Source organism: Lissotriton helveticus, chromosome 5_1 (genome assembly GCF_964261635.1).
Source record: "Lissotriton helveticus chromosome 5_1, aLisHel1.1, whole genome shotgun sequence".
Taxonomy (NCBI): domain Eukaryota; kingdom Metazoa; phylum Chordata; class Amphibia; order Caudata; family Salamandridae; genus Lissotriton; species Lissotriton helveticus.
Genome location: NC_136065.1, coordinates 119,332,535 through 119,356,216, shown reverse-complemented (window position 1 = coordinate 119,356,216; position 23,682 = coordinate 119,332,535). Strand labels below are relative to the sequence as shown.

The 23,682-nt window shown below is 42.4% G+C and overlaps 1 protein-coding gene across 1 annotated transcript in view; it reads left to right on the top strand.

Annotated features, from left to right (window-relative positions):
* The window catches only part of FBXW2 (F-box and WD repeat domain containing 2), a 148,870-nt gene that overhangs the window by 87,385 nt on the left and 37,803 nt on the right, over positions 1–23,682 (top strand). The window contains exons 4-6 of the mRNA XM_078641843.1: positions 1,754–1,948; positions 13,049–13,182; positions 17,277–17,363. Coding sequence (XP_078497969.1) covers positions 1,754–1,948; positions 13,049–13,182; positions 17,277–17,363 — 416 coding nt within the window. The remainder of the gene's footprint in view (positions 1–1,753; positions 1,949–13,048; positions 13,183–17,276; positions 17,364–23,682) is intronic.

The following is a 23,682-nucleotide window of genomic DNA, read 5'->3' as shown; positions in this document are numbered from 1 at the left end:
TGGTCGCGGAGCCGCAGTCATTGCCGCTCGACGAGTCACCACCACTCGTCATGCTCCAAGTCCTCAGGTAAGTCGAGGCATTCGAAAAAGAAGTCGAAGAGGCGTCATCACTCTTCCGTCTCCCCCCGACGCTTGAGCGAAGCGGCCGGGCGTTGGGCGACACCGCCCACGCGGCTCTGTCGGAGATGTAGGCGCCGCGTCCAGCTCCAAACCCGTTGGTCCCTGGGCTGCACGCGATGCCGGAGGAGATAGGTGCTTTTCTCACGGCCATGAGGTCGAGCTTCACTCCGTCGGAACCTGCCAAGGCGCCTTCGGGCCCCGTGGGTCCGACTGGGAGCCCTAGCGGGCCGGCGGCTCCTGCGCCGTCGGGTGCTTCAGCGCCGTCATAGACTCCGGTCCTGACGCCGCAGGGCCCCCCAGGATCCAGGCATGGATCCAGGCCGTCTGCAGTCGACCTCACGACTCCTCCGCTGGCGCCGACCCCAAGGGTGTCGCTCCCGGCGCCATCCTCGGACGACCTCGACCCCAGTTTCAGTCCGGGTCCGGCGTTGGACCGGCGCCGTCTCCGGCGTCGATGGGTGAGGCCTTCATCTATGACCCAGCTCCATAATTTTTGCCTGTTTATCAGGAGATGGATGAGGAGGAGGACTGGGAGGGGTCTGAGGACCCTCTGGCACAGCAGTGCCAGTTGAGCCAGGACTGAGAAGATGAGCTGGGGGAGGCCAGTGGTCTGGACACTTCGCCCAACACTTCATTCGTCTCTACTCCCTCCGTGGCTTCGAAGGAGGGGGGCTGCTTACAGCGTGGTGTTGAACAGGGTAGCCAAGGCCTTGGCTCTTGAGCTCCCTGTTGCGGCCTTGAGGACTAACCTCCTCACTGAGGTGCTCAAACCGCAGGCAAGCTCCTCGGAGCCTCTACTGCCGTTTAACAAAGCCCTCACCGACGTTCTGATGGGCACCTGGTCCAAGCCCTCCTCAGGCCTCCCTGTGGATCAGAACGTGGCCCGACGCCACCTCCCAGCTCCGGGCGACCCCTGCTTTCTGTCCACTCTTCACAGACCTTGCCTGAATGTAAAAAACTTTTCACAAGAATTTTTTATGTAATCTGTGTTTTTTACCTTTTCAAGAGAAGTCTCTTACTAGAAGGGGTGTTTTATTGAACAGAATTCTGTTAAACCAATTTATACTTCAGAGATTGCAAAGCTTACGAAGCTTTGAACAGATAACTTCACAGTTTGCAAAAAAAAATTGAACATTTGTCACACCTGTAGTAGAAATACTGCCAAATAGCTTCAACCTCACATGGTTCTGTGAAGTCATTTGTTGCATGCTGTTTTATCCACTAATGCAAATAGAGTTCATATTAGTACAACACTGTAATTCCATGCTATTCTAGGCTGAACCTTGAGACAAACCGAATCCAGATAACAAACGGCCCTTAAATAAAAGTGTATTTGTTCTCAAACTTACCCCACACTTTCTCACACTGTTTTCGGCAGCTCAGCAAACTAACATTTAACTTATACCCAAGTTTGTAGTGTAAACATGATGAATTCCTGTTCTATAGTGTGTGGTTTTTTTTAAACGTTTTTCAGAAGGCTTTGTCTTTTTTCCACATTTTCCCTCACATCTTTTTGTTTTTTTACCTATATATTTTTCATAAGAATATGTAACTTGAGTGCCACATGTTCACTTAGCTAGATCCAGTATCTCAAGCCTGAACTAAGCAACCTGTTTGCATTGATGTTTTAAAGGTTCAGATGACTTGTCTGCGAAGTTATGGGATGTGAGCACAGGTCAATGCATCTATGGCATCCAGACACACACATGTGCTGCGGTGAAGTTTGACGAGCAGAAACTTGTTACAGGATCCTTTGATAACACAGTTGCCTGTTGGGATTGGAGCACAGGGGTGAAAACACAGCACTTCCGAGGGCACACTGGTGCAGGTATGTGCATATCTGAATTACTTAACGATATGGTTACTGTACATGGCTGGGATCGGTCTCTGTCTCTCTCTCTCTCTCTCTCTCTCTAGATATATATATATATATGTAGTTATTGATAAAGAGCTATACATAAGGAGAGATATACACATATACATACATATATACACACTTCCCAAACTCCAGCCGATCCCTAAAAAAAAAAGCTAGCACTCCAGGATGCGTGTGAAGAATGTTTTTTTTATTCAACTGCTCCAATGCATTTTGGCTGTAAACAGCTTTTTTCAAGGTGAACAAGCCCCATCACCTCTAAAGAATAAATAATACAACATGAAAGACACTGACAAGATACTGTGCCTCTCTACCGATCGATGTCGCACCATCTATCTCAGTACTCCAAGGCATACATATCATAAAATCCATGAATCTAAAGTGCATCAACCCCTGTTCAAAATGTTGTGGCATGATTCAGAAAATTCATAACCATAGAAAAAAATCTTCTAATGTAGCATACAATGCCCACTTAAATATTGACCTGTACTCAATTGAAGGCAGTCCATTTTGCAGGTCAATTCCCCGTATTTTGTATTCAGCGACAAAACACCCAACAAATTCAATCACAAATGGAAGAAATTATATTCTTCCCCGTAATCATCTGTTCAATACAATCATCACTGATGGATATAAGAAATTAATTTATGCTCAATGTCATACAATGAAGAAGGCAGGTAGCATTGAGTCACGCCCAAGTGGGGTCTTGCTACTCCCAAAATCTATAATTAAGTTACAACAAATAGGATGTCAACATGTTGAACAGGTGCCCTCTCCTTATCACAAATAGACATTCATCGCAAATCTGTGTATGTATATAATTCCATTGGAAAAGTGAAAGACAAAACATCGACATTCATCATAATCAAAATACCATATCACATGGGCCACCCTAATTCTAGAGTGATATGTCACTGACTTATCAGACAACACAATGATAATTAGGTAATTAGATAATTAAATTACATTTGAAATAGGGACAACCCTCCTCCCAGCAGCTTATGGACTCCCCATATCGGTTATAGACGGAACACGCTATCAGAGGTAAGAGGTGGGTGAGAAAAGAGGACGAGAGTCAGAGAGAGAAAAAAGAGGAGATGCGAGGACAAGGGTAACCAATAGAGCAGTCACCCCACATGTACTTCTAATTTCTCATCCTTATTTAACCCGTATGGGAATTTAGTGTGCAAATCCAGTACTTATCTTGACTTGAGTTGTCTTAATCGTCTCACTCTATCTCCCCCCATATGTCTACACCTATGTTTGGATCCATCACAGTTGTGTTGCTGAGAAAAATGGCTTGCCACAGGGTATGTGAAACATAAGTTTCCAATGGCACGCTGATGTTCCAATATGCGATTCCTTAAGGGGAAAATTGTGCCACCCACATACATGAGCGAACAGGGCACTGAAGGAAATAGATACATAAATCAGATGTGCAGTTTAAAAATTGTACAATCTCCCTTTTGTAATCACTACATGTCAAAAATCCTGCAGCATTAGATATATGTCAGCGATTTAGGTAGTCAAGTGGTAGATTTCTTGGTCCCCGTGTAGTAGCCATGTGTAAAATGATCCCCAAGGTCCTCCTCTTCTATATGTGTTGGAAGGTTTAAGTGACAATTCCAGACCTATGACTACTGCTTTTCCAAAATTGGCCATTGTTAGCGCAGTTGTTTTTAATCCTGTGTGAGGAGGTATTGTATGAAGCCCGCAACCTAGGCTTCATCCTGGATTCTTCCCTCTCGATGACCAGACAAGTCAACGCCGTCTCCTCATCGTGCTTCAACACCCTACGCATGCTCCGCAAGATCTTCCGATGGATCCCGATCGAAACCAGGAAGACGGTCACCCAGGCACTCGTCACCAGCCGACTGGACTACGGAAACACCCTCTACGCCGGAACCACAGCCAAGCTACAGAGAAGACTCCAACGCATCCAGAACGCCTCTGCCCGACTCATCCTGGACATCCCCCGACGCAGCCACATCTCTGGCCACCTGAGGGACCTGCACTGGCTCCCCGTCAACAAGAGGATCACGTTCAGGCTCCTCACCCACGCACACAAGTCTCTCCACGACCTGGGCCCCAAGTACCTCAACGACCGACTGACCTTCTACACGCCCACCCGCCAGCTACGATCTACTAGCCTCGCCGCCGTACCACGCATCCGAAGAGCCACCGCCGGAGGCAGATCCTTCTCCTACCTGGCAGCCAAGACGTGGAACTCCCTCCCCATCCACCTTCGACTGACCCAGGACCATCTCGCCTTCGGTGACAACTCAAGACCTGGCTGTTCGAGCATTAGCGACCCTCTTCCCCAAGCGCCTTGAGACCTTCACGGGTGAGTAGCGCGCTATACAAGTGTGATGATTGATTGATTGATTGATTATGTGGTGATAAAACGCATGTTTTTATGCTTTGGGCCCCCACCATCATTGGAGTATAGCAATTGGTCCCTTGTGAGAGATTATTCCTTCTTCTCAGCGGTGCTTTAAACCTTGGCTGTATAACTCCTATCTTGAAATCTTTGCTTCATGTGTGTTTTCTGTAAGCTATGTGTCAGTGATACAAACTTTATATTTCCCTGGAGGGGATACTGTCAATTAAATTCTGGGAATGATACCACTATAGTGCAGCACCCTATTCCCAGCTGTTTCTTTTCAATGTATAGGGGTATGTACTCTCTCATTTGCTACCCATAATTTAAAATCCAAAAAATAGATTTCCATGGTGCTCATTGTGGTGGTGAACTTCAAATTAAAGGGATTATCATTTAGTTAATCTAGAAAATCTAGAAAAGTTTGTACTTTCTCTCGGGTGCTATTTCAAAGTAAAAACAAATCGTCGATGTAACTGGTCCAAATCAAAATGTGCGGCTTGTACTCCTGGTTGTCCTCTGCCCAAGCCACTTGCTCCTGCCACCAGCCCATCACGAGAATCGCAAAGCAGGGGGCGAAGCATGTGGCCACGGTGATCCCCCATCTTTTGACGATAATAGACCTCATCATGTAAAAAAAAAATGTTTTCCTTTAGGCAATATTCAGTCATGCTAAGCCGCATTTTGTTATGTATAAGAAATCATAATGATCTAGTTTTAATAAAATGCTTATGTTCTTGCACTCCAAGTTTCTGGTCAATACAAGCGTTTAAGGATATGACGTCCATGGCCATCATAAGAAAGGAATCAGACCACTCCACTTTGTGTATCTTGGTAAGGAAATCCCCAGGGGCAAGTAAGGAGTCAATATAAATGGCTGTGGTTTTGAGAAATCCCTCATTGGAGGAGACAATCGGCTTCCCAGGGGGATACGTAAAGCTCTTATGGACCGTAGGCAACACATAAAAGGATGGTATCCTCGGATGGTCCTTTCTTAATAAACCATACTCATCACAGTCCAAGATCCCGGTCACACCATTCAATAAGGCATTGGTGGTATTGGTGGACCAAGGTCTTATATGTTTCAGAAGTAATCACCTCATAACAATCAGCCTGTGTGAGCTGTCGCATTTCTTCTTGTTCAAACATGGCCACATCCAAGAAAACTGCATCCCCCCTGTATCAGAGGGTTTGATAACTATAGTGGTGTCAGATTACAAAGTCGTCAAGCCTGGCTTTTGGGTCAGTGTTAAATTTTCAGATTCCTTCCTAGCTACGTCTCAGAGACACCAATTATTTAATCATAATGTAATGAATGACATCTATATTGTCATCTGGTAAGGATGGGATCAGTTGGGATTTAGGTGTAAAACCACTAATTAAAAGCATCCAGGACTTGACACACTTCTACATGCATATCCTCACATTACCCCTCTCTATACAGATCCTCCATTGCCAATAATCCATCCACATCACCATTCTGAATATCACTTAATGGTACATCAGATCCCTGCACACCAGTTTTACGTTTAGATATTTTGTGTAATTTGCATAATTTCAATTTCCTGATTTACAAGTGCATATCATTTCTTGTTTGGGTATAGTTCCGGTTGAAAATTGGCAAAAGACAATCCCAATTCCAGCAAAGATGTTTCCTTGTTAGTCAACACACTGTTAGATAAATTCATAACTGTTAGTCTGGCGCTCAGTTACTTTGGTTCCAGCAAGTGTTTCTCCATGTTTGTGGTGCCTTGCTACCCACCTCTTCTACTCCTTCGCATCTGTTTCTGCCTCTTCCCCCCCCCCCCCCCCCAGTGGGGATCTTACCTTTCTTGGCCCTTCAGCCTGACATAGAAGACGATACTCATTCTGGAAACCCAATAGCTCACCCATCCTGGCCACATTAGTTGAGTCCTCATTATCAGTTCTCCCGTATGAGCTCAAATCCGTGGAAATGCAGCCATGCTTTTTTCTGCTTGTGCTCTTGCCTCATTTCCTTCCTGTAAACATCATACTTTCTTGCAAAAGTTAATATTCTACCCTGTGTGTAATCTCTTTTATCACATTGAATTTGTTTTTGTTTTTTTAGCTCTTCGTATTTTACAAGTCGATCATTTTAGTGTGCAAGTCCTTAAATATAGTTCGATCCTCCTCGCTCTCAAGGTCCTTTTTAAGATCCTTGATTTCTGTGCGGGTGAATGCTAGATCTAATTTGGCATATTTCACTAGTATCTGCATCATCCCTTTACTGGCTTTGGCCGTTAAGTCAGCCCATTCCTCCAAGATCCTGGAGGGGGGGGGGGGGATTTGTAGGTGTGTACTGTAAATATCCTTAAACCCTGTGGGACCCGGTTAACTTCACTGTATCTCATAAGTGAGTTTAGCTCCCACCATTTACTGATCTTTTTTCATGCGTTTCTCCAAAGAAAACATACATTGTTTTAAAGTCACAGTACTTGCATTAGAGCGTGTTCCTCCACTAGCAAGGCTCGAGCCTCCAACCTCCTCAGCATCCCCACTGAATATACGCTTGACTGCCTCCAGCCTCACCGAATCACCGTTGGTCAGATCCACTGCCATTGCATTGCTCAAGCGTAACAGATGCTACTCCTCATACCCCGGTATCGGCATTCCTCCGGGTGCAGGCACTGCTGCAAATGAGTACAGTCAAAACATGTCACTGGGAGACTACAGCGTCATTCAACCCATTCAAGCTTGCTCGCTCCAGATCTCGACCAGGCAGACCATAAAGTCCAAATCCAACGCTGCAGCGACGGAGACCACACTTTGTTCAAAAACACACTTCACTACAGTGACGGCGTCGACCAAACGTGCGGGTGCTCCTTGGCTTTATGCGACTCCCGGCCTCTATATTTGTCCCAAACCTCTGGGGCCGTTGCTGAAAGAAAAGCGGGCACTCTAGGATGCGTATGAAGTATGCATTCTTTTATTCAATGGATTTTAACATCACCGACACGTTTCAACTGTAAAAAGCTTTTGTCAAGGTGAACAAGCCTTGAAGATTAAATAATACAACATGATAGACACTGAAGAGATGCTATGCATCTCTACGGATCAATATCGCACCATCTATCTCGGTATACCAAGGCATACATATCCTATAATCCATGATTCTAAGCAATAAAAAAATAATGAAACCAAACATGATTAAAGTGCATCAACACTTGTAACACTTCTTGACCATTGGCTAGGAAGAATATTAGAATACCCTCAAAAACTCAATGTTGTATGGAATGCGGTATATATGTTTCCTCCGCCCCACATTGAAGTTATGGCAGTTATCATAGGGTATTCCAATTAGTGTTGGATGCCAGCCTCGTCCAGAGGCACCTCTGGTCTAAAGTGCAGTGTCCAGAGATGAAGGGATGTCCCTCAAAAAGGTGTAAAATCAAATTATTGAAAAAAGGAAAAAATTGTTAAAAAGGGGAAAAAACACCCAGAGTTTTAATAGGGGGTGAATTTCCACTATTGTAAAATGAGCTTATACTTCAAAGAGGTCAAGTTACTAGATCTGGAAGTATTATGGTAGAATTGTCGACATGTTTCAGCTCCTTTGGCCCGAGGGGTCTATGGAGCTTTCGTCAGGTCTAACACACATAAATTGTTACTCACACGATTTGTGCAGTATTTGCGAGGTGGTCGTTTTCTGACACTTGATTAGGAAAACCTGTTCTCCAATTTCTGTGATAAAAAGAGAGAGACACACATGCACCAGTACACAATATTCATTTAAATTGTGTGGTTGTAGGTTCATTAGGGGCTGGAAAAAAGGAAAATAACAACTACTTTACTGTAAGCGTTGTATTACGAAATCTTTCAATGGAAGGTATCTATGTATTGGATTAAGGGAGGCATGCTACATATGAACCCAAGGTGTTTGGTCTTTGTTTAGGAAAGTAAACAATATCAACTAGCATTCTATTATTGTGTGTGACAGTAAGTATGAAAAAATGCTGTTATCATCTGTGTGTTCATTTCCCCACCGTTTCTAGGATAATATATACAGTAGGATGTGAACGAACACATCTCAGTACAAGACGGTAATAATAATCGGTCATTGTAAACATTTCTGACATCGTGGCTCGTGGACAAGGTGTCTTGATAGGAACAGTTAATTAAAGAAACTTGGTGTGTACCTGGTATAAGTACCGCTTGATAACGGACCACCCTAAGCTCCGTGAAATTACTCGAGTTTAGTGTATTATGTATCGCCGCCTAAAATAGTGCAATGAACGGGTTACCAGCTGCCTGGGGACAATTTTGAGAACAAATTATGGATATGTCCTACCTGGGTTTGTAGAACTTGATTCTCCATCGGTGGAATTCTGCTAATTTTAGCCCAGAGCTGGAGGAAAAAGGGGCAAATCATTATCGACGGAGCTGTCGCGTCTTACCGGTTTCTCCTCAGGAAATATCCGCGCCGCCATTACCCGCGTGGTAAACTCATCTCGAACTTGTGCTGACTCTGCCCCCGGATGCTGGGTGTATGCTCGGAGCTCAGATTTAAAGGGGCTTTACTCGAGCACGTGATTGAAAAACTCTTTTTTGTTCGTGTATTGAAACAACTTTACGTTTCCATGAAGCTGTTAACATTACAGGCAGTGTTCTGTAGCACATTGAAAGGCTTACTATTACAGATTGAAGGTATACAGGAAAACTCTTTTTTGTTCGTGTATTGAAACAATTTTACGCTTCCATGCAGCTGTTAATAATACAGGCAGTGTTCTGTAGCACATTGCAAGGCTTAATGTTCGGTTTAAAGGTATACAGGAGCCTTTAGTGGATGTTAAAACCGCCTAAGTTTGGTGTAAGTCGGTGTTGGTGAGGCAGCGAATGTTGTTATTTCGCAAATTGGTGCCAAAGGAGGGAGTCATTAAGACCTGGTTCATAGGTATGAAGAGGATTCACCCACCTCTGTTCTTTTTCGTACAATATTTTCTCAGAATTGTGGGATTTGTCTGTTAACATTTCTATCACAGTCCAGTGGAGGTCGTCGCAGGAGTGGTTCAGTTCTGTGAAGTGGGAACATAGTTTGGTGGTGGTCTTTTTTTAGTCTGATGTTACTTTTGTGTTCGCCAATTCTTGTTTTTACTTTGCGACAAGTCATCCCTATGTGTTTCTTTTTACAAGGGCAGCTTACCATATAGATGACATGAGAGGAATTGCAGTTGGTATGCTGCTTCTGTGTCCACACTAAGGTCTCTGACAGTTGCAATGTTTTGGACGCTGTAGTTGTTTTGCATGCTACACACGTGCCACACGGGTAATGCCCTGTTATTGGAGTCATCGTGGCATCTCTTGTTATGGCCAGTGGTTGTTTCTTCAAGGGTCGTGTGTGCACCAAGACGTCTCTCAGGTTTTTTGTTCTACGGTTGGCAAATCTAGGTTTGGGCCAATCGAATTTCCCAGTATTCAAAATATGCCAGTTTTTATTGACCATTTTTTGCACGTCGTAGGAGGATGGGTAGAAGGTTGTTACGCAGGTAGTTAGGTCTAGTATTTGTGCTTTTGGGTGATTATGCAGGAGACATTCTCTCGGTTGGTTATTAGCTCTTTTTCTGCATTGTTTGATAATTTTCTCGGTGTAGTCTCTTTTCTTTAATTTTTCGCTCAGTTCTAGGGCTTGGATTTTGTAATCTTCACCTCTAATACAGTTTCTTTTGAGCCGTAAAAATTGGCTGTACGGGAGGTTGTCTCTGAGCGGCTTGGGGTGATAGCTCTTATATGAAAGTAAGCTGTTCTTAGCCGTTGGCTTGGGGTAGGTTTTAGTTTTGTAAGACATTATTTTCTACAAAAATTGTTAGGTCCAAAAAGTCTAGTCGGCTATTACTGGCTGTGTGGGTAAACTTGAGCCAGGTATCTAGCCTATTTAGCTAAACCATGAAAAGTTCCAAGTCAAGTCCCCTTTTTAACAATTTTTTCCTTTTTTCAATAATTTGATTTTACACCTTTTTGAGGGACATCCCTTCATCTCTGGACACTGCACTTTAGACCAGAGGTGCCTCTGGACGAGGCTGGCATCCAACACTAATTGGAATACCCTATAACTGCCATAACTTCAATGTGGGGCGGAGGAAACATATATACCGCATTCCATACAACATTGAGTTTTTGAGGGTATTCTAATATTCTTCTTAGCCAATGGTCAAGAAGTGTTACAAGTGTCCGTTTTCATTTTTTGATTAATTCTATACTTGCCCCGGGGAAAGAAACGGACGCATTGATTCCTCATCCCTCCCTGCTGATTAACTATTAAAGTGCATCAACCCCTATTCAAAATATTGACATGATTCGGAAAATTGAGCAGTATAGACAAATCTTCTTATTTGGCATACAATGCCAGCAGCTAAATTATTAACATGTAAGGGCTTATAGGTTGAATTGAAGGCAGCCTTTTTATGGGTCAGATCGCCATGTTTTATATTCAGCAACAAAAAATCCATCACGTTCAAGCACAGAGGAAGTGTGTGTGTGTATATATATGTATATATATATATATATATATATAGCTACACAATCCGACAATAAAATTGGAAAAACGGCAAGCACGCTGTTATCCGGTTCAAATATTTTAATGCAGACCCCCCCCTCACCCCAGACAATTATTATATATATAATATCCATTCAGTGGAGATATATATATATCTCCACTGAATGGATTTACACCAAATCACAAAAGGCACGCTTTCTAAGCCAATATCTAGTTTTCTGGCAAATTTGGTTTAATTTCGTTCAGCGTTTCGAGCTGTAATCATGTTTAATTAATTAAAAATCCCCATATACATAATATCTGGAAAGTGCGTTTTGGGAACCCCTTTTTTCTTGGACCCGCTTGACGGATCGCCCCGAAACTTTCAACAAAGCCGCTGTACCAAAAAGGAGACGTTTTGTCAAAATTTCGAGAACATTTGTCAAGCAAAAATAAAAGCATTTTTCCCATGGAAACTTTGGTCTTAATTATAACTACCGACTGGCGACCGCCAGTAGGGTGTGCCGCGCTCGGTACTGCAATACTGTGTGCTGGTACCCGTGAGCCAAAAAAGGTGTTTATTTTTAAATTGACGTAAGAGCCCTGGGGCATCAGATGTAAAATAAATGTCGGAATTTGTAAAGCACACAGCTACCTCCACCGGAGCCTTCCCTGCCTCCTTATGTGGACTTCTATTTTTTTCAGGTCTCAAGAGCTGTAATGGTGGCAGCAATGTTTTTATTAGTGTTGTGGCCATCCGGTCAAATCATTCTGAACTACGATACCGAAATGATCACTGGGAGAAAAACGTTCTAGCAACCAAGCAGAATAGCTTATTTGTGATATTTTTTGCTACTGCGGGAGTCCCGCTGGACCAACCTTCCAGATATACTAAAGTATTTCGGATCATTAACCCCCCTCTTGCCTACCCGACCCGCTCATCAAACGCTAATTTCTCAATAACTGCAGAATAGCTTTCCGTCTTTACAGTAAAAACAAATTCAACGCATTCAGTTACAGAGGGCAAGATGTATCAAGATAGCATTTTGCTATTACCTAGGGAATCGCAAAATGGAATGTATGAATGTGTAGAATCGCAAAAATCATGGGGATGGTGGCCTGCTAAGATCAGCAGATCACAATATCTGTGATGGCTTTTAAATAAAGCAATTTTTTTTTAAAAGCAGCCTTAAAACAAGATGTTTTACAAAACGAAAAATTAAAAGTTTTCTTTTCATTTTTAAGAGCTGGCAGTGGTCCCTGGGATCACTGCCTGCTCTTATAAATAGTTTTACAAACATTCACAAAGGGGAGACTCCTTCCCATTTGCGAATGGGTTACCACCTACTTGAAGTAGGTGTTAAAATGTGAATGTTTTGCAACCGCAATTGCGGTTACATAACATTCATACATAGTGATGCGATTCGGTATTAGGAAGAGATGCCCTAAATTCGCCCCTTCCTAATACCGAATCGCAAAATTAGGTTTGCTACATCGGAAAAGCTATTTTTGCGTTCGCAAACGGGCAGATTCGCAAAAAGGCTTGATACAGCTGGCCCAAAGTGTCTTATACATCGCAAACTGCTACATCGCCTCTAAATGCACTGTAATGTAACCAACATTTATAAAGCATACAGTAACAACACAGTACTGTTTTAAGCAAACTGTTTTTTTAAGGAATCTGATCAGCATCCTATCTCGCTAACATTCTGTGTCAACATCCTGTTCTTGAGTGCATACTCACAAAGCTCAGCAGTGTACAGAGGTTATTTGAAATCAGCACTGTCATCCTCAGTATTTTCCTTTGTACAAAAATAAAAATAAACTGGAGAAACAGAACCATATACACCAAACACCTTTCTGTTTAGAATGAACATTTTGTGACTTTTGCTACATTGTTAAGAGATCTGCAATGTATCTTAAATCATTTTTCATCCCTTTTAAATATACAGCTTCAAGGTGTCCTGCTTGGGTGTAAAGAGACCTGTAAATGCAAATTGTCCAGTACATACACTGTTGTTTCGCTATTTTTACGAATGGCAAAATTGAAAAACAAATCCTTTCCCTTTGAACCACAGGTTTGCGCCTGCATCATATTAATTTCCCCTTGGTTGAACAAATGCAATTTATACATTACACTAAATTGTTTTATTGCAATAATCTTTCTTTAATCTCTGTTTAGTTTTTAGTGTGGATTACAGTGATGAACTTGATATCTTGGTTAGTGGCTCTGCAGACAACACTGTGAAATTATGGGCCTTATCAACAGGATCATGCCTGAATACGCTAACTGGACACACTGAATGGGTTACAAAGGTAGAGCACATTTCTCATATGGATGCGTGTTGGTATTCTTATAGGACATCATTACATACAAATTGTGTGTGTGTATTCAGACCAATAAACTCTTTTGTTAAGTTTTATAGCTCTGCTTTTGAAGCAATCAACCATATGAAGAAAGATAAATGGCATATCATCTAGCCCATTATTAGGTCTTTCCTGCTAAACAGCTCATGTGCTGTCTGTTGCAAAAAACATTGATAGCTTACATTCGGCTTAGAGCCATCACATTATTTACCATCGGTTAGCTTCATTTAAACTCTCATCTGCTTGCTTGCTCTTCGTTAGCATGTGTACGTTTTCCCTCTTCTTCTAGTGTTTGTCACTCCCCTGGAGCATGGACACATTACTGTGTCCTTACACTGCTCTCTTTTTCAGGCACTACTTTTATTTGTGTTTCAGTGTGCATGGGTTTTCCTGCTATCGCCTTAGTTTGCCTCTCTTCCCCCCTTCAAGCTGCTCTCCCCATTTAAGTGTGCTTGTCCTAGTGTCCTCCCCATGTTGCTTTCTCACATGTGCTTCTCACCCCACTGCTCTAAGTGCTTTCTCTCTCACCCATTACTTTTTTCTGCACTGCCTTCCACACTCTATTGTTCACTCCCTCTCACCTATTTGTGTTCCACCCCACTCCCCACACCCTCGAATTGCTTCCACCACCCGTGTCCTCTGTGTTGCTTCAACCCCACCAACCCCCTTGTTGCGTCTGCAACCCCCACCCATTTTGTTTTCCCCCAAGCATGCCTTGCTCTTGTGTTGCTTCCGCATCACCCGCCCATGGTAGTTAACCCTACCTGCTTTCATTATAAAAAAAAATTGCTATCGTACTTTTTTCTTTCTTTTTCTTTCCCGATCCAAGTTGGATCGGAAAATAAATATTTTTTGTTTTAAAAAGGCTGCATCATTTTGTTGGTTCACACCTACAACATGATTCAATAGGCCTTTTTTTATTATTTAGCAATGCTACTAGCAATGAGGATGCTGTACAGCATATCTAAAACACAATCACAAAGCTACTAGGTCCCAAAGGCTGGACCCATTAGCTTTGCCAGTGCTTGTTTGACATACAGCTACAGGGGCTCCAGTTAGGGTTTATACCTCAGAGGATAATTGTTGACTGTACTGGAGCTCTTGAATAATATCGGGAAAAACTAAAGATAGTAAAGGGGGCTCAACTCTGGGTAAGAATGTTGCTATGGCTCCTCATTTTTGTTTTCAGTCCTTGTATGGAGGAGGACCCAGTTCTTATGTATTTAACTCCCTTCGATGATTTTGAATTTGGATCAGTTTAAGAAGGCTTTTGCAAGGACAAGGGACTGCTGAGGTAAACTCTAGGACATTTGTTCAGTTCACTAGTTTATGTAGCTGGACAATGTAAATGGTCACATATAAATGCTTAAATGTAAAAATAAATGCATTTATATATGTAACCTAATGTTTCATAAAACCAGGCCTTGAGGCTTAATTACTCTATATGTTTGAATCTGAATCATTTGCAAGTTCACCCTATTTTTATTACAAGGTCTTTAGTTCTGGTATCAACTTCCATCATTCTTGGAGGGAGTCCGAAAGTACCTTAATAATAGTACATTATTTTGTCTTCGGACCCTCACAATGATTAACACAGATATGAAGGTCCTCTGTAAGGTGCTTGCTACGTGTTTGGCGCCTTCTCTTCTGCGCTTGGTGCATAAAGACCAGTGTCAATTTATTCCTGTTCGTAGCACCAGGATGATTCTGAGGAGGTTGGCTTGTGTTCTTCACGAGGTCCGACATAGGGATGAGGAATTGGCGCTGTTGGCTATTGACCTAGAAAAGGCCTTCGCCACGGTGGTTTGGTGATAGCTCCATGAGGTTCTCCAGGTCATTGCTTTTGGGCCGTGTTTCCGTGAGTGTGCCTGTTGCATACTGAGCCACAAATCAAAGTGAGGGTGGGTACGTGCCGATCAGAGCCTTGGGCGGTTTGTCCGGAGACTAGACCGGGTTGTCCGCTGTCCCCTCTCCTTTTTGCGCTTGTGATGGAGCCATTGGCGGTCTGGGTTCGACAAACGGTGAGGGAATGGCGTATTGAGTCGGGGGATGTACGGCATGTCATCTCCTTATATACTGGTGATGAGTTGTTTTATCAGTCGCCTGCTCGAGAGTCGGTCCCAGTGCTGCTGGGTTAGTTGGAAGACTTTGGGTCTCTGGCTTAATCGTGCGGAGTCCTTGCTGTTTCCTCTTGCTGGTGTGGCCGATACCCCGACCGACAGATTACCCGAACTGGGCATACGCTGGGGGACATCCCTCTTCAGGTACCTAGGTATTAATGTAGCGAACTTCAACTTCTACACAATATAGTTAGGGTCTTGAAAGGTGTGTGAGCCTCGGTTGCATTCTGAAACACGTTGCCCCTCTCCCTAATGGATAGGATGGCCATCGCTAAGTTGGTGTTGTTACCTAGATGTCTGTATGTACTGCAGAATTCCCTTTCCCTGCTCCCGGCTCGTATATTTCAACAGATGGATACTATCCTTATCTCTCTCTTGTGGGCTGAAAAAAGTAGCAGAGTGGCGTTGTTGACCTTGACCAAGCGGTATTGAAATGGGGGACTTGAGGTCCCACGTCTTGGATTATATTATTTTGCTGCCCAACTGCAGTATGTAGCTAAATAGCTGGACTCTTCTGATAATTACAAAAAATGGCTGTTGCTAGGCAGGCTGCAGTTGACTTGTCTTCCAGAACTCCTAATGGAGGGTGCGGGGGTCCCGTCGGACACCCCTTATGTTGTCAGGCATACTGTCACCTTGTGGCAGAGGTTTGTACGATTGGTGTTGAGGTGGTCTCTGTTCCACAGGGAACTTCCGATCTGGATTTTAAAGCCTGTTTGATTTCTATCCTTTCTTTTCTTTTGAAAAAGCACTGGACACATTTCAGCTTGGTCATTCTCATTTCTTGCAGCATGTCGCATTGGTGGACATCGCTAAAGTGACCTGGTCCGCTTACCCTGCGGCTCTTCCACCCACTCAAACCTTAAACATAATGTTGACGTGTTGGGGGCCAGCATTTAATCACGTGCCTGTATAGAGCTATATGTGAAGACGCAGTGAGGCCCACTCCTAAAGCACGCTTAGCTTGGGAAGTTGATCTGGTCTCACACATAAGGTGTTCTGTAATGGACGGTTTAAATTAACGCATTACAATTTCCTGCACTGGTCCTATATAACACTGCAAGGACTACAGCGCTGGGATCCCACCCACTCTGCAGTGTGCCCTAGATGTGGCACGGACAGGGCAGGTTTTATGCATTTAGCTTAGGTGTGTTGGAAGATACAGCGGTATTGGGCACAGGTGGTGCCAGAAATCTGAAAGGCAGTACAGATTACATTTGATTTCATCCCAGCTTTCTGCCTTTTGGGTAATGTTGTAAGGCCAAGGAGTAAGAAAATATTGTACAGATTTTTGAAGTTGGCCCTGGTCCTGGCCAGAAGACGTGTAGCCATTACCTGGTTGGATCAGAAATCTCTCAACTTTGAACATTGGCGCATCAATGTTCTGGAATGGGCGGTCACGGAGGAAGCACAGATGAGACTCCGTAGGAGAGATGAGACGGTAGCTGAGGATATCGCTGTGTGGAGTGCTTTGTGTGCAGGGTTCTTGGGTCCAGAGATTGATGCAGAGGGTCAGCGTGTTGAGCATGAATGTGACTGGAAGTGATTGGTAGACCCTGTGGAGGATATAGTTCATGTACGATGAGAGACTTGATGTGGTTATGGATTATATAGGGGGTAAGCAATCCCCTTCACAGAAGAATGGAGAGAAATGAAATGCTCCTATTGATGACTTGCACTATTTCCTTGACTCCCCTAAGATATATTTCGATGTACACCTGTCTCTCCCCCCTCCGCAGTTCTGTATTGTTGATTGCTTTGAAAACATAAATAGAAAGTAAAAAAAAGAATAGTATATTATTATACGAGCATTATATTAAACCAAATCTGGAAAGTAGTTTCACATACATTTTTATCTGTATTAACCGATTCTTTGAAGTTGTTGCCACACTTTGGTCAAACAATTATATTTTTTCATTATAGGTAGTTTTGCAGAAGTGCGAAGTAAAATCTCTCATGCACAATCCTGGAGATTATATTCTTCTAAGTGCTGATAAATATGAAATCAAGGTATGTGATTAGTGGCTCATTTATTTAATTTATTTGTATTTTGTGTTGATAATTTTAATTCAGCATACAGATTTCATCAACCTATCCAAGTAGGATGGATTAACAAAGCCTACTTCGAGAACATTCAAACAAGTTTATAGATGATGGGTATTCTGGTATTGTCAAAGTAAGGCAGTAAATAGCTAACCACTTTTCTGATTGTGCTAAGGAAAACAACTGTACTGTCAATGATTTCTCCACGTAAAACCATTAAGAATATACAAGTTGTTTCATTTTCCATTGTTATTAACAATGATTGTTATAAACTGAAAACAAATCAAAATAATTGTCAGAATAGAAAAATACTAACCAATACAGCACACAGTTGTGTCCAAGATTATATGATGATGGAGTCGGGCAAATATGTAGTGCATGTAGCACACACTGATATATTTATTATTTTGCCTTTAAAGGCAGTTTGAACAACTAGTGAGTCGTGCCAAATACAAGCATTGTGTCTTAAGCATATGTCTTATCTCAAATTACAAAAAGGAGAACATTTTCATTGAAGATTATTAGGGTAATGAACTTAATCCATGTTTCTTTCTTAGCAGATGATAAACTATTAGCACTACATTTCCTTCACCGCCCATCAAAACCTTGGTAACTGTGGAAGCGAGAGCCCTGTTTATTAAGATTTTAATGGCGCCATCGTCGGTGGACCAAGGCTGCGGTGCAGGTAGAGGACGGTGCGTTGTGTAACTTAGGAAGGGTGCCCTCGAACCATGGTGCAAGCATGTGCCCTCAGGTCGCGGTGCAAGCAGCGGCTCAGTGGCGGCGTCAGGTGGCGCTGTCGGTGAGAACAGGGTTGCGGTGCCCTCTGCGGTGTCAGCAGCGACTTCGTTGACGTCATCCGGTTGCTTTTTCTTCTGTTGCAGCACAAAACACACAGTCCCCAGTGCTGATGGCAGAAGAACTTCTCGAACAGGGGGGCAAGCTCTACCTCAAGCTCTTGGAGAAACTCAATAAAGAAGTTGCCGAAAGGACAGTCCAGTCCTTTCACTGCCCAAGACAGAAGCTACCACTGCAGGCCAACACAGCAAAGCATTCAGCAAAGTGGCAGTTCCTCCTCACAGCTTCTCCACTATTCTTCTTGGCAGTCTTCTTGGTCCAAAAGAGTTCTAAAGTTATGGGGTCTGGGCCCCAGTACTTGTACCCCAAATTCCTTTTTTCTCTCAAGCAGAGAAACCCTGTGGCCAGCCAGAGCCAGTTCTGTCCTCTCAGTGTAGCTTCCCAGCAGGAGGCGGAGACAGCAATGTCTCTGGCAAACCAGGCCTATTCAGGTGTGAAAGGAATCTCCTCCCCGTACTCTAAATGCAGACCGGGCCTACTAGTGAAACCTCCCACTACTCTGAATGCAGTCCAGGGCTATTCAGCCCAGCCCCGACTCATCAGACTCTCTGGAGCCACTGCACCTCCCCAGCCCCTGTCACCCCCTAAGCCAGACAGTCAGTACACATCCTAGCAGAGGAACACTGAGCTAATCAAGAAAATACCTACTTTCTAAAAGTGGTATTTTCAAACGCAGAATGTAAAAACCACCTTCACTCAAAGATACATTTTCACATTCTGAGTTCAGGCATACTAAACTTTAATTTCCTACCTGGTTCCCATGGGTAGTTATGTTTATAAGATGTTATAAGCAAACTCTCCATTCGATCCTGTGGGAACAGGTAGCCTTTCAATAGTGAAAGGGATACCTTGGGCCCACCTTAGGGGTGACTAACATGTAAGAAAAGGGAAGGGTAGGGCCTGGCAAGTGGGTGCACTTGCCAGGTCGACATGGCAGTTAAACTGCGCACAGGCACTGCAGTGGCATGTCTGAGTTACCTTTTCAGAGCTACTGATGTGGGTGGCACAATCAGTGCTGCAGGCCCACTAGTAGCATTTGATTTTACAGGCCCTGGCACACTCAGTACTCTTTACTAGGAGCTTACCAGTAAATCAAAATTGCCAATCATGGATAACTAATCATGTTCACAATTTACACAGAGATCATATGCACGTTAGCACTGATTAGCAGTGGTTAAGTGCCCAGAGTCCTAAAACCACCAACAACAACAGGTCAGAAAAAAAGGCGGAAGAAGCAAAACGTTTGGGGATAACCCTGCAAAAAGGGCCAAGTCCAACACCTCTTTATTGAGATTTTAATGTTGCATCTTTCTCCCTTGTATCTGCTGTATGGTGGAAATTCGCAATAGAGTTGCTTTTAGGTTTTTCTGCTTTTCTACTTGCTTGGTGTGCCTCCTAGAGTAAAGGAATGATCTATATGTCATGTTTTAATCCGTTATGGTTTTGTTTCCTTTTAACTTTGCTGTTAAAACATTTACCAGTAAGAGATAGATTTCTCAGACCCTCATTTCATAGATCTATGGAATAAGAATCCCTGTATTTACCAAATGGGCCCAGTTAAATCTAGAAGTATCATTGTTCATGACAATAGAAGCTTATCAATCCGTCTTCCTGAGTCTTATTAACAAAGGATGTGCTTATGACCACCCTTTTCTGGCAACTTCGAAACCTGTAAAATGTGTGCTTACAAGAAAGAAAAATTAGGATTTTCTTTTATAAATTAAGGTTAGAAACTTGCTACTACTTTTGAAGCAAATTAATTTTTCCTTTGAATTCTTAAAGAATTCTAAGAGTATAATTCGTCACACTGAATTGTAATTGGTGTATAATGAACAGAAATGTGCATTTGTTCATTAAACGCATTTTCGTTTTCTCCACGAGACAGACATTTTCACAACAGAGAAAACTCGTACCCTGCACCTCCATTGCTTTTGGTGGGTTTTTTCCTCTTTCACCTTGGTAACACAATTGCTCCTGCCATGACTTTACTCATGTGTTCACCTTGGCCCTGATTCTTGAATGGTTCACCACATGTAATTGTGACTATGGTTTACAAAACAATGTGTGGGTAAAAACAAATTCTTGATTAACATGGTGACTCTTATCCTCGTCAGAGTGCATTTCGAGAAAGTGAAAATATTTGCACATCAATAATGAATAATCATAAATATATACCTTTGTGGGGTTTAATAGCTGTTGAGGTTAGCACCATGGTAAATCCCATAAACCCTCACCAGGATTTGGTCACACAAGATTCCCACAGCCAGGGTGAATTTTATGAATTGGCAAATCCAGTTTGTGAGGATAAAAGTCACAATTCCTTAGTCTGATAATCAAGACTTTGTTTTTACCCGCACAGGTGTTTTGTAATTTCTAGCCACAATTGCATGTGCTAAACCCTTTACGAATCTGGCCCAATATGAATGCATGTGTAGAGTCATTGTTGTGTATCATACTACCCGATGCTCACTCTTTGAAAGTATATGGTCTTCATATGATGGCCTAGAACTGTCACACTAGATTGAAACTATAGTTTTTCACTATATTTCGACCTGTAACTCTATCTGTATTTTCCTTTTAGGCTCATCTATTAATTTAAAAGGTGGCTGTGGGTGTCATCTTTAAAAACCTCTTACTAATTTGTCACGCATCTTCCACCAGCGAGGTCTGGGGAATTTGACCTTTGCTCTTATCATTTTAGCAGAATTTTATAGAAATATTATCATATTTTATGCTTGTTATTGCATGAATAGATCAAATGGGATTGAAAATGCTACATATGTTTTACTCTGTTCCTCTTACACATGAGAGCATGATCCCCAATATACCTCTGTCAACATCTCCCCACAACAAACCACTGTAACACATGATCTCCTTTGGTTAGATCTTCTTTTCTATTTTGTTATTACGGAAATACAGAGCATTTTAATTAAAAAGACCAAAAAATGGAGCAAAATTTAAATCCTATAGGAACAAGCATTGGCATAGCCAATAGGTCTCGCCTTTGGGACCGTATAAGTGTTAAGCCATGCAACTCTTGATGTTGTTGCACCAAGGATATTGTGCATGATAACTAAACACTTATAAGGTCCCAAAAGCGAGACCTATTGGCTATGCTAGATACATGTCATGCTGGAAGCAGCCAACCGGCTTCCAAAAGCTCAAATTCTATGGGGTGAAGGTTTACTATAATGAAAAGTTTGTGATTAGAGTGACAGAAATGAGTGATTCCAATTATGCGCCTAAATCCCATAGTGTGGAGTTTGCATGCTAACCTCCTGAGATTGAGACTGGTGAGAGCACTACTTAATCCATGGTGTGGGCGTGAATATAGTTGCGTGCAAAAGATAACGATACCTCTGAAATGTACATACTGATAAGGCAGAGTGCTCCAAATAATGGGTAGTCTGTAACAATTCCTGACACATAAAAGAAAGTGGTTACAGAACCGTGATATTCCGTTCAAACACGTTCAATGCACCAAGTATCAAAACGGCACCTTACCTTTCATGTGTAACTCTTTACGTATATGAATTGGAATCTAAAAAGCAAACCGAGACCAACTTGAGAAAACATCCTATGAGACAATCTGCATTGGCGTTCGAAAACAAAAATTGACCAGCAGAACTCGCCGGCGCACGGTTAGTGATGTCCATGTACCATGTGACCTCTGCATGACGGTGTGCGTAGCCAGTCCCTTTTGTATCTAGACCAGGGAACGCCCATGTGAGGTTCCAAACAATAGAACTTTATTGACCAATGCATTTGCACATGAATTAACTTTATTGTGCATTTGTGCAGATTTAAACAGAACAGAAGTCCACATGATATACACGTGTTACACGTGCTTCATAAAAAAGCAAGTAGTAAAAAAACCCTAGTAAAACAAGCACTGAAATACAAGCGCGGGCGCGAAGGTTAATTGTGAAAGGGGAGCAGGAGGTGAGCCCACGCGTGGTGCACGTGCGCGCTGGGGAGAGCAGTCTGCTGTTTTTCGAAGCACACACTCATGCTTGTGGTGCGCCCCTGCGCTCTCCCGTAAGGTGTATGCTGCCACAAGCACGAGTATGTGCTTAAAAAAACAGCAGAATGATGGCTAAAGGTCTCCTATGCAGCACATGCGTGCTGCGTAGGCGAGACCTAAAAACGTATAACAAGAATATGAATAAAATGGCTGTAAAATAACATTTTAGCAAGAAATGCACCATATCTTGTCATATAATAGCTCTTTATAATTGCACAAATATAGAGCATGCTCCCACTTAATGACCTTACCATTTTCTTGCGCCATTAATTGAAAATGGGGTGAAGTGAGGATTTTCATAGGGTAGCAGTTAGTGATCAGGCGTTCAAAATAGTGTTAAAAGCATAAGTTGACCTTGTTTTGTTAGAGTATCTCCTTCAAGACCATGAAAAATGTCTTTCTGTGACAATTGTATTAATTAAATCTCTAATTGTTTGTTTAGAAAATATTTTCCCAATGTTTAACAAAGTGAGGGAATTCAAAAACCTATAACTCCAATCTCCTAAAGAATTATTGAGACATTTGAGAGAAGTAGTCGAAAGCTGAGGTGAAAATGAATTAAGTTTTCAGTTGGGTATAATGAAGCATTCGTTTATTAAAGAATGCCACCCAGTGAAGTTTGGAACTTTGAAGTACAAAGTTAGTGAAAATTATTAATTGCCCACCACTCACCATCACTTGGAACTATGCTGTTTGAATTAAACCATTTTGTCTGAATATGGGTAGTTTAAAAAGCGGAATCCGGCATTAATGCCTAATACTAGCAGCTTAGTCGTAAATACTAGGGCACTAGGAACTATTAACCATCCACTCTAGTTATCTGCTATGCAATTACATATCGGCTTTAACTTTGTGTTTTTCATATTTAAAAAAAGTCAACCCAACAAATGAAAGTGAAAAATAGGCTTGTTTCAACCATGAACATATTATGTTCTTTTGTTCTTGACAAATAAATTAGTTACCTGGAGAAGATGTATTGTTGGGTTACGAACCTTTAACCTGTAAAAAAAAAAAAGTGCAGTACATTTACGATTATTATTCTGATCTTTTACATTAAGACTAACAACAGTAAACAAAAAAATCATGAGCAAATCAAATTGGAACAAAAAATGAAAAAACATTCTCCTTTTTTTGCCCCTTAGAGGCCAGCAGCGACCCCCTATTGAACCCCTCACAAGTCCCGAGTGCCCATAGCTCCCTAATCCCTCTTATAAGAAAAAATGTAAAAATAAAATTTCAGAGCTTTAGTGCCCTTGGTGCGTAACTCTTCCCATTATAGAAGCACTACCCCACCATCATAGCAGTTGCTACACAAATGCAGCACTGCCTCTAGGGGCTACACCCTACTCAACATAAATTGTGAAGAAAAACACGTTTACATTAACCTCTGTGTACTTAAACCCA